We start from the raw sequence: 14,325 nt of genomic DNA, 5'->3' as shown, positions 1-14,325 counted from the left end.
TGGTGGCAAAGACAATAGGCTTGGAATTAAAAAGTGTATTAGAAGAAATCATTCAGATGGTTAATTATATCAAGGCCAGACCATTAAAATCTAAAATATTTGCAGGACTATGTGAAGAGATGCAATCTCATTACAAGAATCTTCTTCTTCATACCGAAGTAAAATGGTTTTCAAAAAGTCGCGTATTGGATCGTTTTTTGAACTTAAAGAAGAAATATTAATGTTTTTCCAAAATGAAGACAATCCAGAATTCTATAAATTATTACAAGATGATTTTTGGTGTTCCAAACTAGCCTATTTAACAGACATATTCGATCATCTGAACAAGCTGAACTCCAACATGCAAGGAAGAAATGAGAATATTTTGACATCTACAGAAAAATTAAAGCTTTTAAAGATAAAATAAAAATGTGGAAGATAAAATTAAGCACCAACAATGTAGAAATGTTCCTTAAAGTTGCCTCCAGAAAATGTAAGAACACTGATCGCAAAAGCTTATTTACAGTCATTTAACATCGTTAGAAGAAAAAATTGACCATTATTTTCCCGACATTTCAGTCAATTTATACGATTGGATTCGAAATCCATTTGTAGAGTCAACATCAGCAATGAGCGAGTTAAGTCTTATAGAAGCCGAAGAATTAATTGATATAAGTAACGATCGTACGTTGAGATTGAAGCATTCAGAAATGTGTCTGAATTCATTTTGGATAACAACTATGAAGGAGTACCCCAATATAGGATTCAAAGCACTTAGCATCTTATTGCAATTTTCTACATCTTATTTGTGTGAACTGGGTTTTTCTGCACTTGTAAATATTAAAACAAAGAAGACAGAAAGACTAAAGGCCCTTGAAAATGAGATGAGAATATGTCCTCAAAAACAAGGCCTAATATCAAAGAAATATGCAAACAACACCAGGCACATATTTCACATTAAGTTCATATTTTATTATCTGAACCTTTATAATAATTTGTTTGAAAATAAACCAATTTAGTTTAAATAAAATCTGTTTTCTTTTAAACACACTTTCCTTCATATCTTTAGTATCTGTAATATCAATGTATTTATGGGTTATATATGCGAGTCTTTCATAATCAATTAATCAGCACTTTACTCTCTATAAAAAGCAAATAATACTAGGGGTGCCGTGAAATTTATTTATTGATTTTAGTGTGCCACCAGACAAAAAAGTTTGAGAACCACTGGTATAAGCCAACATATATATTGGCTTATACTATTCATATGCTAAGAAGTCAAATGAATAAATTTATATGAAATAAGAGAGAAATTAGTGAAAACACTGAAAACTATCTGTTGTACAAGACTGTGCTCAAACCAATTTTAACTTATGGAACTAAGAGCTGGGTTAGAAATAAAACACTTGATCAGTGACTGGAGACTACAGATATAAGACTTCTGAGAAAATTAGTGGAGTGAACAGATGGCATCAATTGCAGAATCTTTTAAAAAAGAGGATATTAGGAAATAGTTTGACATTATTAGCATTCAGGAATCTGTTTGCAGAGCTAATCTCAAGTAGTATGAGAATGTAAACAGAAATAGAGAGAAAAAGTTAACAAAACAATCGTTTTTTTGCTAACCAGGATGATGACAGGAAAATAACCCTAAATTAATATGTTATCCTTACCAATAACAGGTTAATTTGGAGGAAAAATTGTCAATAAGAAATTTGGAATGATGTAACCTATTTGTGTACAAGATATTATAATATCTAGTACATCCCCCCCCCTCCTCCTCCAGAAGGGACATATCCAGCATATGATGATGACTATTAACCTCCCTACCAGCCAAGGTGGATGAAATAGTGAGACCAAATTGCACTTCTTATCCATGTTATTCAACAGCTGTTACAGAATCTTATCCAGATTTAGCTGCATGTCTACAGATGTTTATGGCTGGTTGGGGGGGGGGGGGGGAGTTAAAACTAATTGAAATGAGAGCTACAAGAAAAGGCAAAAAACTGAAATATTTAATACAAAAGACTTACCATTTATAACAAGTGCTGTTGTTCTGTTTACTGATGCTGCAGAATTTGATGCTATGCAAGTATAATTACCACTGTCTTTGTATGTTACTTTCCGAAATACAACTAGAGATGAATCTTCCAAGTTCTGAAGAGTTACACCTTTTCCAGGAGAAAGAAGATGTCCATTTTTTGTCCAAAATATCCTCACTGGAGGATCACCTTGAAGAATGCTACAGACTAATTTCACTTTCATTCCTTCATTTGCATATCTTGTTTGTGGTAAAAGTTGTGGATCAATTAAGGGAGCAACTAATAGAGAAATGAAACATGAAAACTAAAAATCAATCTGCATATTACCATTTTTGTAATTACTACTAATTACAAAAAGCAAGAAAACAAAAAAAAATGAAAAATTTATTCCACAGATACAATATACACAGTATCCTTTACATGCATGTCAATTTTGCTAGTTATATCCTTTTATTTAATCTCATATACCGCACTCCAATCTTCTTATCAAAAGTTCTCTGAGATTAAAAAAAGTTACAACACAATAATTAAAAAAAGATTTGTTGAAGAGTCCAGTAATGATTGACTAAGGTGGTTTCCAGTCTCTGGAATGCTGAGAATGAAGTTTGAAATTGCACACCTACAATTAGTCTCACATACAGTGTGAGACTAATTGTAGGTGTGCAAATTGCAGAATCTATTGGATAGTAGGAGAAGTGTGTGTGGGGGGAAGAATATCAGATTAATGTGGATGAGATTTTTCAAAGAATAGGTAGAGACAGGAGAAGAACAAAAGGCCATACCTGGATGCTGTATAAGGAAGGTGTGAGTGGTGGTGGGGGTGTAAGTGTTTTGCATGTGAAGTGGTAGATGATTGGAATGCAGTCCATGAATTTATGAGTGCAGACAGTGAATGCATTTAAGGCATGTTATTATTATGAGCTGTGTGCGTGAGACCTGTGATGAGTCTTTTGATTCCATGGAGGTCTGACAATGATAATAATACTAAGCAGTTGATCAAACAAATAATTATACTAATGTTATTCATGCTACTTTGAAGGTTTAATGACAGCATAACACAAAAGGTAAAACAAGGAAAGAGCCAGAAATTTGGGAATAGAAAGCATATCACTGCATAATGGACTTCTAATTTTAAAGTTTGGGAAATAATCATATAACATATTTTCAGCCATCTAATATAATATAATAGTCATGTAATATAGTTTCTTTATCCCCTTAAGTAGGCCAGTGAATTTAAAATACACAGTTTCTCATACTGACATCATGTCAATCCCACCTTCTCAAGGTATGGCCCATTTTCCCCAAAGGATTCTGGCACTAACTGTAAGTATTCCTGCTGTTAAAGCATATTTTCCTAGTTGGAGGCAATACCAACTAGACTTATTACGTGATGATGACCTTCATCACCCAAGGAAATACCACCATCTTGCTTATTCTGGGCCTGAAGAGGTGACTGTTGCTAAGTTTGGCCCTAGAGCAGCTGTTTTTGGGTTTCAGTTCCACTCAATCTTCTAACATACAGTATGAGCAATACTCTTCAAGGGCATGCCAAACATATCTAGAGACCCAGGACTTCATCTGAGACAAGGGATACTGCAGTAATCCAGTTCAGAAGGCTGGCTGCCAGATAGTGTATAGGACTAAACCTGATTCTAATGCATTTAGGAGGTGATCAGCTGGCACAGAATCCCACTGACATCTATACTGCAAGTTTGTGCCTGGAGGGAAGCTGTGTAGTAGTAATAGGCAAGGGACACTGTAAAGGCCTGTTATGATATTAAGAATGAACGTCTGCTGTATGGGCAACATATCTATGAATCTACCTCCTCCTCCTCCTGCAGTATGTTTCCCTGCTCTTTTTTCCCTTCATCTCTGAAATATTAACATAACAGTCATCCAACTTATCCAAATAAATATAGTTTCACTGACATTAAAGTAAAAAAAAAAACTTCGGAAAATGCCTAAAAAAATTCCTTCTACATTTACTTCAAAAACATTCATGGTGTATCCAAATTACTGCTACAACAACCATAGCCCATCTTAACTGTCCAAACAAAACACTATATGATAGGTTCCCAACAGGTGGTTTGAGGAAACCCCCCCCCTAGGGGTATGCAACAGTGCTTAGGGGTTTGAACTAAAAATTTTGCTTACATTTACTTACACTGCTTACATTTACATTGGTATATTTTGCCAATGCAAATCTAAGCAGATAACAAACATACTATTAAACTACAAAGGGTTTAATATTAATTTATGCAGTTCAGTTAAGTTTATATTTAGCTATGATTCGAGTCATACATCACACCCTAACACAATGGGCATGTACAATACAATACAATTTTAGTGTGTATGGGGGGGGGGGGGAATTATACTTTTGAAATCTGCTAATCTTTCCTACCTTTATTTTGTATATGTGTACACATACACATACAAAATCTCTTTTTTTTTATTGGAAACTGCTGATCTTATTTAGTTATCTCGCATTAGCTATTCAGGTGCATTTTTCAGAACTGTCTGTTAACTGCCATTCTGTTAAACTGTACTGACGATGCCTATGACACTTAAGCAAAAATTCTACATTAAAAAAAAAAAAAAATTTTATGTGAGTTTACTCTGTTTTTATATATCTTTTGATTATGCCAACTCGGTATTTCATTATTAAGATAGTTGTCACTCAAGAAATAACTAGAAATATGCAATATTCTACATTATAATATTTTAATATGAATATTCTACATTATCCAATATCATACATTAACCACCTTACTGGCCATTATGGATCAAATACGCATCTTCATATGCTTCGTATCCATCATATATTACAATGGTATTACAATTTTAATATGCACTTCGCATCCATGATAACTTTGACATCTATAGAGGTCTTGGCCGATAGTGTGGTTAATATTATTATTATTCAGGACTTCCATGGAGTTATAAGACTCATCATGAGAGGCCCATATTAAACAACACAAAGCCCAAAACAATTTTATGCAACACAAAGTCTATTAAACCATTCTTTAAACTCATTCACTGCTTGTACTCTCACCACCCTATCAGACAATGCATTCCATAGCCCAAACACTCTCCATGCAAATAAGCCAATCTCACCCACTTACTCACCATCTCCACTTGTAACTTCCAGGGATAATCCCTTGCTCTTTCCTTTTGTTCTACCATGTGAAAGAACTCCCCAGTGTCAATCCTGTAAATATCTCTCATCAGTTTAAATGACTGACTCTATAGTGTGCATGGCCTCATCTATCCACATAATTTTTTTCAGCTTTTTCAGTCCTGATATCATTTTTGTTATCTGCCTTTGCACTCTATCCAAGGTTAATTTATTCACTTCCAAATCCCAATGACCAAATCTGAGCACAATAATTCAGATGTAGTCTGATCAGGGTGTTATACAATGGAATCACCCCACTTCTTTCTCTGCCAGTCAGGTACATCCTTCTCAGTATTGCAGCAACCTGGATTACTTTCACCACCTTTGTGATAGGTCCCCCCTCCATTGCCTTCTCTGCTTCTACTAGTACAGTTCCTCCAACAGAGTAAATAGCCTCCCATCAATGGACATCCTAAACTTCAAGACCTTAGATTAAGATGCATTAAACTGTTATTCTCATTCATTTGTTCATCTGTCAAGGTTATTTAAATCTTCAATGCACACCACAAAATCTTGTAATATGCCAGTAATATGTAATATCGCAGCGTAAAATGTAGCCCTTGAATAATGGTGGGCTGTGTGATAGCATGTTGGCAAATAGTTAGAGCAGGTGCCATTATTCAAACACAGCAAAAAGAATGACAAGATATACTAAAAATATACTCTAAACAACAAAAACCACAAAATGAAAACTATCCATAGCTAATTATCATCTAACTAGACAAAGCACCTTGTAATTTAGAACAGACACTCTGATAATTTATAATGATATTTATCTTTTTTTTTTTTTTTCTCTGACCATATTAATGCTTCCAATAAAGATAAATATATATAAAGATATACATATATATAGGTTGTTAAGGAATCAGCAAACTGAATTACAGAGGGAAATGTTTAGTCATTTCTAATAGAGCCAAAAGTTGTAAGTTGGTGTACATGTGGGTTTTGGTGCAGCAATCAACTGGAAAAAATCCTAACATGCAAAATTTTTAAAACTAAGCAAATCCAAAATTTTCTGATTTTTCTAAATGTTTTTTTTTTTCTTTAACTCAAAAAAAGCAATCCAAAGATATTGGGAAAAAGTTTCACAGAACTAAAAAAAAGCTCATTAATAGCATGTTTAGGCTATTAATGAATTTCTCAACTTTTAGAATCCAAGAGAAATGAAAGGGTTAACAGTCTTGGCAAGTACAAATGATTTAAATGGTGATATGTGGGGGATGCAAGAGGACATGAAATGATTACTGGAAGGAACGAAAAAGAATGACACAGAGATAGAGATTGTGAGTTTGCTGCCAAGGGGTCAATAGGAAGGATGGAAAGAAAGAGGCAGAAAGATTTTAGCTAAATAATATTAAAAAGAAGAGATTCTAAATTGGGCACCCTCTGTTATGGTACATTAGGGCGAAATTAGAGAGTATATTTCTGAAGTGAATCTGGAAATGTTTGAAAGATTTGCATTTTTCTGCATCTAAGCAATTGCTCTTTGCTTGCCATTCACCGATATTGTTTAGGGTGAGATAAAACTGGGAGGGACACAGAACATACAGCAATGAATTCTTTACTAAGCCATACACATGAAGAATATATATATATATATATATATATATATATATATCAGCTAACTATCATGGTCTTGGCAGTGCTTGCCCCCACCCTACATCCACACCACACACACAACTACTGGGGCTTCCTCAAGGCACACCTAGAAAACAGTAGCAACAAGATTATTTGCAGTTGCCCTGGAAGCTTCCTAAATTATTATCATTAGTCCAGTGCAGTATATAACTAGCAGTTGGTCTGCAAAATAACCATCAGAAAGCTGCACCAGTGAAAAGTAGATATGTTGGGTATTCTAAAATGCTAGGATTATTAGAAAGAGGAATGAAATTATGGCAATGAATTAATTAAGTTCATATGCAAAAAAATTTTGGAATATGTGAAATGTGGAATTAGTGACCTGAAAGACTACAACCTCTTGAAAAAAAACATCAACAAGATCTTTAAAAAAAAACAGCAATTTTTTAAAAAAAGAACATCAACAAATTCCTTATCTATTAACATCTGCCACAAGTTTAGCTGTAGTTCTTCAACTTCTCATGTATGAGTGATATTAAAAAATAATAATAATAAAAATATACTGTTTTGGGAGAACAGCAGAGCTTTCTGAAGGGAATGTCTTGCTTGAATAATTTGCTCACTCTTTAGATCTAGAATATACTAGCAGTTGAACAGGATAAGGAAAATGCAAGGGTATTTGACAAGAAACTGAAGAGAAATCCATTAGGTAAATTGGAGCAAGAGGAAATGGATATGAAGATCATGATGTGGATAAGAGGATAGAAAACAGTGGTATACCAATGAGTGGTTAGGGGCAGCAAAATCAAGAATATAGTAATAAAAGTGGACAACATAATGAGGACAACATCCTTACAGGAATAGAGATGGAAGGGTATGGTGTGTTTCATGAAGATAGAAAGGGTAAAAAGGGAGGGGAGTACTATTAATGATACTTATGTATCCATCTTTGTATGGATACAAAGTTGAAATGCTAAAGGGAAATAGTGCCAGTGGTTTTGAGGCAGTATGGTGTAAGATAGAGGTAAATAGAATGAAATACTTAGTTGGATATTGTTATAAACATAGTAATGTGAATGGTAGTGACTATGAAATGTATTATCAAATTAGCCAAGCAAATAAGAAAATGGTGATTATTATGGGTGATTTTAACTATGGCAATATAGACTGGGATGATGAGATAGCAACTGGAAGTAAAGAAAATGAGTTTCTTGAGGGACAATTACCTCACAGAGTATTGCAACAAAGGGCACATGAGGACTGAGGGTCTTGGATTTGATTATCTTCTCAGAGGATGTAATTATAAATGAGGTGTCAAATCCTCCAGTTGGTGAGAGTGACCATGAAGTGATTACCTGGGTGGTTGCCAGCAGTGTGAGGACCTCTGTGAGAAAAGGGTATATGTGAAACTACAAGGCTGGTAATTATGAAGAGCTCAGGAGACTGCTTGCAGGTGTAGCATGGAATGAGGAGTTAGTTGGAAAAGAGATCAATGCAGCTTAGGGGATATTCAAGAACTGTCTAAATGTATTCAAAGGATGAGAAGGTTAAATAAGGAAAGTGTGAAATGGATGAATGAAGAGATTAAACATGCAATACAGAGGAAAAGGGCATTATGAAAACAGCATAAGAAAAGTGGTAATAACTAATTCTATGAGGATTACAGAGACCAGGCAAGGATGGTGACTTGGTTGGTTAAGGTGGCAAAAGTGAAGTATGAGCAGCAGTTAGCTTATGAAGCCAAAAAGAATCCTGGGGAGTTCTTTTGATATGTAGCCAGCAAAAGAAAAAAAATAATGATTATGGAAGAGAAAGTCCTGGGTTCAATTCCCATCCGTGATGTGAGGAATCGAACCCAGGTCTTTCCAACCAAATCTTTTATCTGGTCTCTTTCAACGAAAGGTGAGTTAGCTGGTCTTATATGGATGTAGGGTTTTTTTTTCATCCAGAAACTCGGGCATTTCATCCCCTCAGAACAGGCAAGCTGGCCCCCCTGTGAACACACTCATACTTGGCTACGGCTGGGGAAGATGCTTAAGCTCCTCACGTTGTCGACGGGAATTGAACTAAGAACACTCCTTCCCCAGGCATATGGTTGCAAAGTGCACGGCCACTAGGCTAACCATGCAGACCAATAAATAAATAAATTAACTAATTAAATTAAAATATAAAAAAAATAAAAAAATTTTTACAAATAAAAAAAACATATAAATGGAACTACATAAAACATTTCTAAAGTCCTCTCGTATTGATTGACGTTTTCTTCTGTTTGAGCCTGTTGCTTATAAGGACTGCAGATGGGTCCTCTACATTCTTGGAATGATTAATCCATCATTTTTGTTCAGGTTTCGATAATGTTTCAACATTTCACAAGATTCTTTGAAATTTCTTTGAATTTAATGTTTCAACATTTCACAAGCTTCTTTGAATTTTCTTTCAAACCAGGTTTTGGTGTGGTGTAGGGATTTGGTACCTTTCCAGTCAATTCTGTTGCATGTTTGGAGTGCATGGTCTGATAGGCCTGTTTAACCATAGTGGAGGTATTTAATGTGTCATTTGTGTTCATCTTTTCTGATTGGGATAATGCGTCCTATTTCCCCTATGTAGGGTAGGTTACAGATATGCTGAATTTTGTATACTCCTGGGGTGGGCCAGGTATGGAAGAGGGTGTTTGAAGGTAGGCTAATGTTGTATTTAAGTAGTGTTCTATCTATTTTGTCTGAAATGACCCTAATGTAGGGTATGGCTATGGCATTCTCGAATTATTTTTTGTTTTTAGTGGCAATTTTATGGAGGATCTTGTGAACCATTATTTATTGTAGCAATTTTTTACAAATAGTTATTGGAAGTTTTTCCAATTAGCTATACTATAAATTAAAGGTACAAAGAAATTATATACTTGATTTAATCCTTCATTCATGTGTAAGCAAACAAGTTTGCGCCTGAACTATTTTCAGGACTGGGGCATCTCGTATATAGAAGCTTATGACTTCACATCACTTGTCTTAGTATCCCATAATAGAAAGCACATATCCTTATGGGTATGTATAATGCTATACATTATGTTAAGAGTCACTACCCAGACCGGTTTCGACCTTTATTGAGGTGTCATCAGTGGGTAACCCTTTCCATAATGCATAGCATTATACATACCTATAAGGATATGTGCTTTGCATTATGGGATACTAAGGCAAGTGATGTGAAGTCATAAGCTTCCATATAAAAGTTGTCCCAGTCCTGAAAACAGTTCAGGTGCAAACTTGTTTGCTTACACTTGGATAAAAGATTAAAGCAAATATATAATTTCTTGGTATCTTTAATTTATTTTTTACAAATATTTGGTTAATGATTTCAAATTCTTGGTTCAGAGCTTGTTCATTGGAGCAAATTGTTAGAGTTCTGTGTTTGAGGGTGCTGAAGATGCCTAGTTTTTGTGTTGGATTGTGGTATGAATTTTTATGTATGTGTTGGCCTGTGTGTGTGCAGGTTTGTGGTAGACTGTGAAGGAGAGACAGCCTGAGGAAAGATGTGTGATGAATGTGTCTAGAAAAGGAAGAGTTGTCGTTTTCGATTTCAATAGTGAAATGGATACCTTTGTATTGTTTGTTCAGGTGGCTTAGGAATTTGTTTAATGTTTTGCAGCGGTGGGGCCAAATGGCAAAAATATCATCAACATATCCGAGCCAGACTTTGGACTTTAGGCCGGGTGAATCTAGAGCTCGTTGCTCGAAGTCTTCCATGTAAACATTAGCTATTTTGGGGAGAAAGTGGTGATGTCTGTGCCTTCTTTTTGTAGGTAAAAATTATTTTGTTACATAAAACACCCAGAGCGAAATACATGGACAAAGAGGGCCTTGATGTTGAGCAGAAATATGTTCTTAAGAGAAGAATAGTATCACTGATCGGTACATTAGTGAAAAGGATAGTTATATCAAACATGACTAATAAATCTTCGTCGTTAAGTGTGATGTTTCTAATTTTGTCTATGAAGTGTTGTGTAATTTTTTATGTAGGAGGGGGGGGGGGGTGACCTACTAACTCCTTGTGTGTCGCAGCTAATTTCTTGGCTAAGTGATAATTAGAGCTGTCGATTCCTTCAACTATCAGTCGTAGTGGTGTGTTTGTTTTGTGTATTTTTGGCAGGCCATAAATTCTGAGAGTGGGGGTATAATGCAGTATTAGTTTTTTGGTGTTTCTTCTGGCCACATGATCATTGATTTGATTAATTCTGTTATTTTCTTTTTGATGTGGTTTGTAGAGTTGTAGTTCACCATTTGGTATGTGCTGAGGTCGGATACCAAATTTTCCAAGTATGCTGTCAGATCAAGGACAACAGCAGCATTACCTTTATCTGCTTTTGTAATTACGATGTCTTTATTATTTTTTAAGGATTTAATGGCCTTTTCTGCTTTGGTTAGGTTGCACTTTAGTTGTTTGTAGAGTTTAATATGTGCAATGTTTCCATTCGTATTCTGTCGACTAAATTGGAGTGGAGGGATCTTAGACCTCTTTTGATATTATAAATGAAATTGAATTTGTTAACTGACCTTGGTGCGATGGACTTTTTTCAGAAGTGTGAGTTCCCCTAAGTTAAGGTTGTAGCTTGATTTGTTAATAACTTAGAGAAGAAATTAGTGGCCACACTCAAGGAGTTGGTAGGTCCCTCCCCCTCCTACGTAAAAAAAAACACCACTTCACAGAGAAAATTAGAAACATCACACTCAACGATGAAGATTTATTAGTCACGTTTGACATAACTGCCCTTTTCACTAATGTCCCGATCAGTGACACTATTCTTCTCTTCTTACAGAACATATATCTGCTCGACATCACGGCCCTCTTTGCCCATGTACTCCACTCTGGGTATTTCATGTGGCAAAATAATTTTTACCTACAAAAAGAAGATACAGCCATGGGCTTACCACTTTCCACCCCCCCATACCAATAGCTAACTTTTACATGGCAGACTTCGAGCAATGAGCTCTAGATTCGGCCAGCCTAAAGCCCAAAGTCTGGATCAGATATGTTGATGATATTTTTGCCATTTGGCTCCACAGCCACGAAACATTAAATACATTCATAAACCACCTGAACAAACAACACAAATGTATCTAATTCACCATCAAAATCAAAAACAACAACTCTTCCTTTTCTAGACTCACTAGTCACATGTCCTCCCTCAGGCTGTCTCTCCTCCACAGTCTACTGCAAACCTACACACACACAGAACCAATACATACATAAAAATTCATGCCACCATCCAATACAAAACCTAGGAGTCTTCAGTATCCTCAAACACAAAGCCCAAACAATTTGCTTCAATGTACAAGCTCTGAACCAAGAATTTGAAATCATTAACCAAACAGTTGTAAAAAAATGACCACAATACAAAAACGATTAACAAGATCCTTCATAAAATTGCCACGAAAAACAAAAAAGAATTCAAGAATGCCATAGCCATACCCTACATTAGGGGCATTTCAGAAAAAATAGATAGAACACTACTTAAATACAACATTAAGACTACCTTGAAACTCCCAACAAAATTAAGAAATTTACTTAGCTCTTACAAACACCCTCTTCCATGCCTAGCCCACCCAGGAGTTTACAAAATTCAATGTACCTCTAACCTACCTAACATAGGGGAAACAGGACACCATCCCAATCAGAAAAGATGAACACAAGCAACACATTAAATACCTCCACTATGGTAAACAAGCCTATCATATCATGCACTCCAAACATGCCACAGAATTGACTGGAAAGGTACCAAGTCCATACACTGCACCAAAATCTGGTTTGAAAGAAAATTCAAAGAAGCTTGTGAAATGCTGAAACTTTCACAAGCTTTCACAAAATGATGGATTAATCATTCCAAGAATGTGGAGGTTCCATCTGCAATCTGTATAGCAACAAGAACAAGCCCAAACAGAAGAAGATCTCAATACAAGAGGACTTTAGAAATGTTTAATGTAGTTCTGTTTATATGTTATTTTTATTGTAAAAAAAAAAAATTATTTTATTTATTTTTATTTTATTTTATTTATTTTTTTTATTTTTTCCACAAGAGGTCAGGCCTCTTGTGGGAAAATTTAAATCTAAGTGCTTGTTAAATGATTAACAAGCATTTAGGTTCATCTTACTTTTGTATAGTGCAGTGTTACGTAGCTTGTATCTTATAGATATGTATTTTTCCTGATGATGACCTCAACACAGAGGTCGAAACATCAAATGTCACTTTACTAATGTTAAGTAAGGTAATTATTATTATAACACGTGTGTTGTGTCTCCATAAATTCTTCACTATGAATGCTGACCACCATAACCTTAAAAGAAAGAAAGGCTTCAAATCAGATTTTAAGAACAGGAACTAAATTGGCAAACTCATTGTCAGCAACTGAAAATGAGTTTGCCAATTTCATAAAGAGGGAGCACAGCTTTCCTCATGGAAACTCGTGTTTTTCATCCCATAACACATTCAAACTCCAGCCAGAGAACAAATGCAATTGACAGACAGTTTGTACGTCTTATGGGATGAAAAATATAATGTAATGCTTCGATAGGACGGTTAATATTTTAATGTGAAGAGAAGTTACTTGGCTGTTAAAAGCTATTGAGCTTAATATGTTATTTCACAAAAAGTGTAAGCACTGATTAGATATGCTGTCCATTGGTTGATCTACAAGATAATGAATCTGTTCTGGTTAGGTTTTATTAAATTTAATATCTGGAATCTAAAAATTTTTAGAACCACCCCACTTTTGGCTTCATGCCATCCATTTTTAGTAATAAATGATTTGAATGATGAAAAAATATACAAATAAAAAACAATAATATAAATCTCCCTTACAAACTTATGTGGATCTATCATAGTTTACACAGCAAACTTCTGGGTGAGATAAACTTGTCCCAGAACCTCCAGAGTGCAGTTCAAAGAATAATGGAACAGTGCTTTGATCAACTGGAAAAGATGAGAGTTCAACTCTCATCATGGTGACAGGAATCTCTATATAAATGTTTTATCAATTGATGGTGAGATAACCCATGTCATTACAGGGCTAGAAGGGTTTTTACCCCAGAAACTAAATTTTTTCATCCAACCTGCAAATAAAGCCAAAGAACACATGCCAATTAACAGATAAAAGTACTATTAGTGAGCAGTAGATGATAGAACATGAGGATGGTGGATCATCCAGTGAATGGTAGTAGATGCAGATTAAAGGCATAGTGCAACAGATATTATAGCAATCAAGTGTACACCTTCGTTGGCTGGAATTATGTTCACAGCAGCTAATAATAAGAGGTAAATAACTTAACATCTGCTTATTGCATGCGTTCTTTGGACAGTCTGTAGGATGAAAAACCTAAGTTTTTTGAAAGGGCTAAAAAACTCTACCACTGTACGAGACTAGCTAACTGAACTTCAAAGGTTATTCACAGATCTGCTGCTTTTGGGTACACAGGGGTTCAGTTGTAATAATAATAATAACAATTACATCTACATCTTTTATTACTATTATTATTCGCGACACCTCCAAGGAGTCCGAGGAC

At 35.2% G+C, this 14,325-nt stretch overlaps 1 protein-coding gene across 1 annotated transcript in view; it reads right to left on the bottom strand.

Moving 5' to 3' along the window:
- LOC150107016 (cell adhesion molecule Dscam1-like) overlaps nt 1-14,325 on the bottom strand; it is a 754,963-nt gene that overhangs the window by 443,465 nt on the left and 297,173 nt on the right. The window contains exon 11 of the mRNA XM_090393540.1: nt 2,013-2,300. Within this exon, the coding sequence (XP_090249666.1) occupies nt 2,013-2,300 (288 nt within the window). The remainder of the gene's footprint in view (nt 1-2,012; nt 2,301-14,325) is intronic.

Source organism: Typopeltis vanoorti, chromosome 5 (assembly GCF_054136105.1).
Source record: "Typopeltis vanoorti isolate ZY-2024b chromosome 5, IOZ_Tvanoo_1.0, whole genome shotgun sequence".
In the NCBI taxonomy this organism is placed as follows: domain Eukaryota; kingdom Metazoa; phylum Arthropoda; class Arachnida; order Uropygi; family Thelyphonidae; genus Typopeltis; species Typopeltis vanoorti.
Note: the sequence above shows the minus strand (reverse complement) of the source record. Positions and strands in the feature narration are given on the sequence as shown.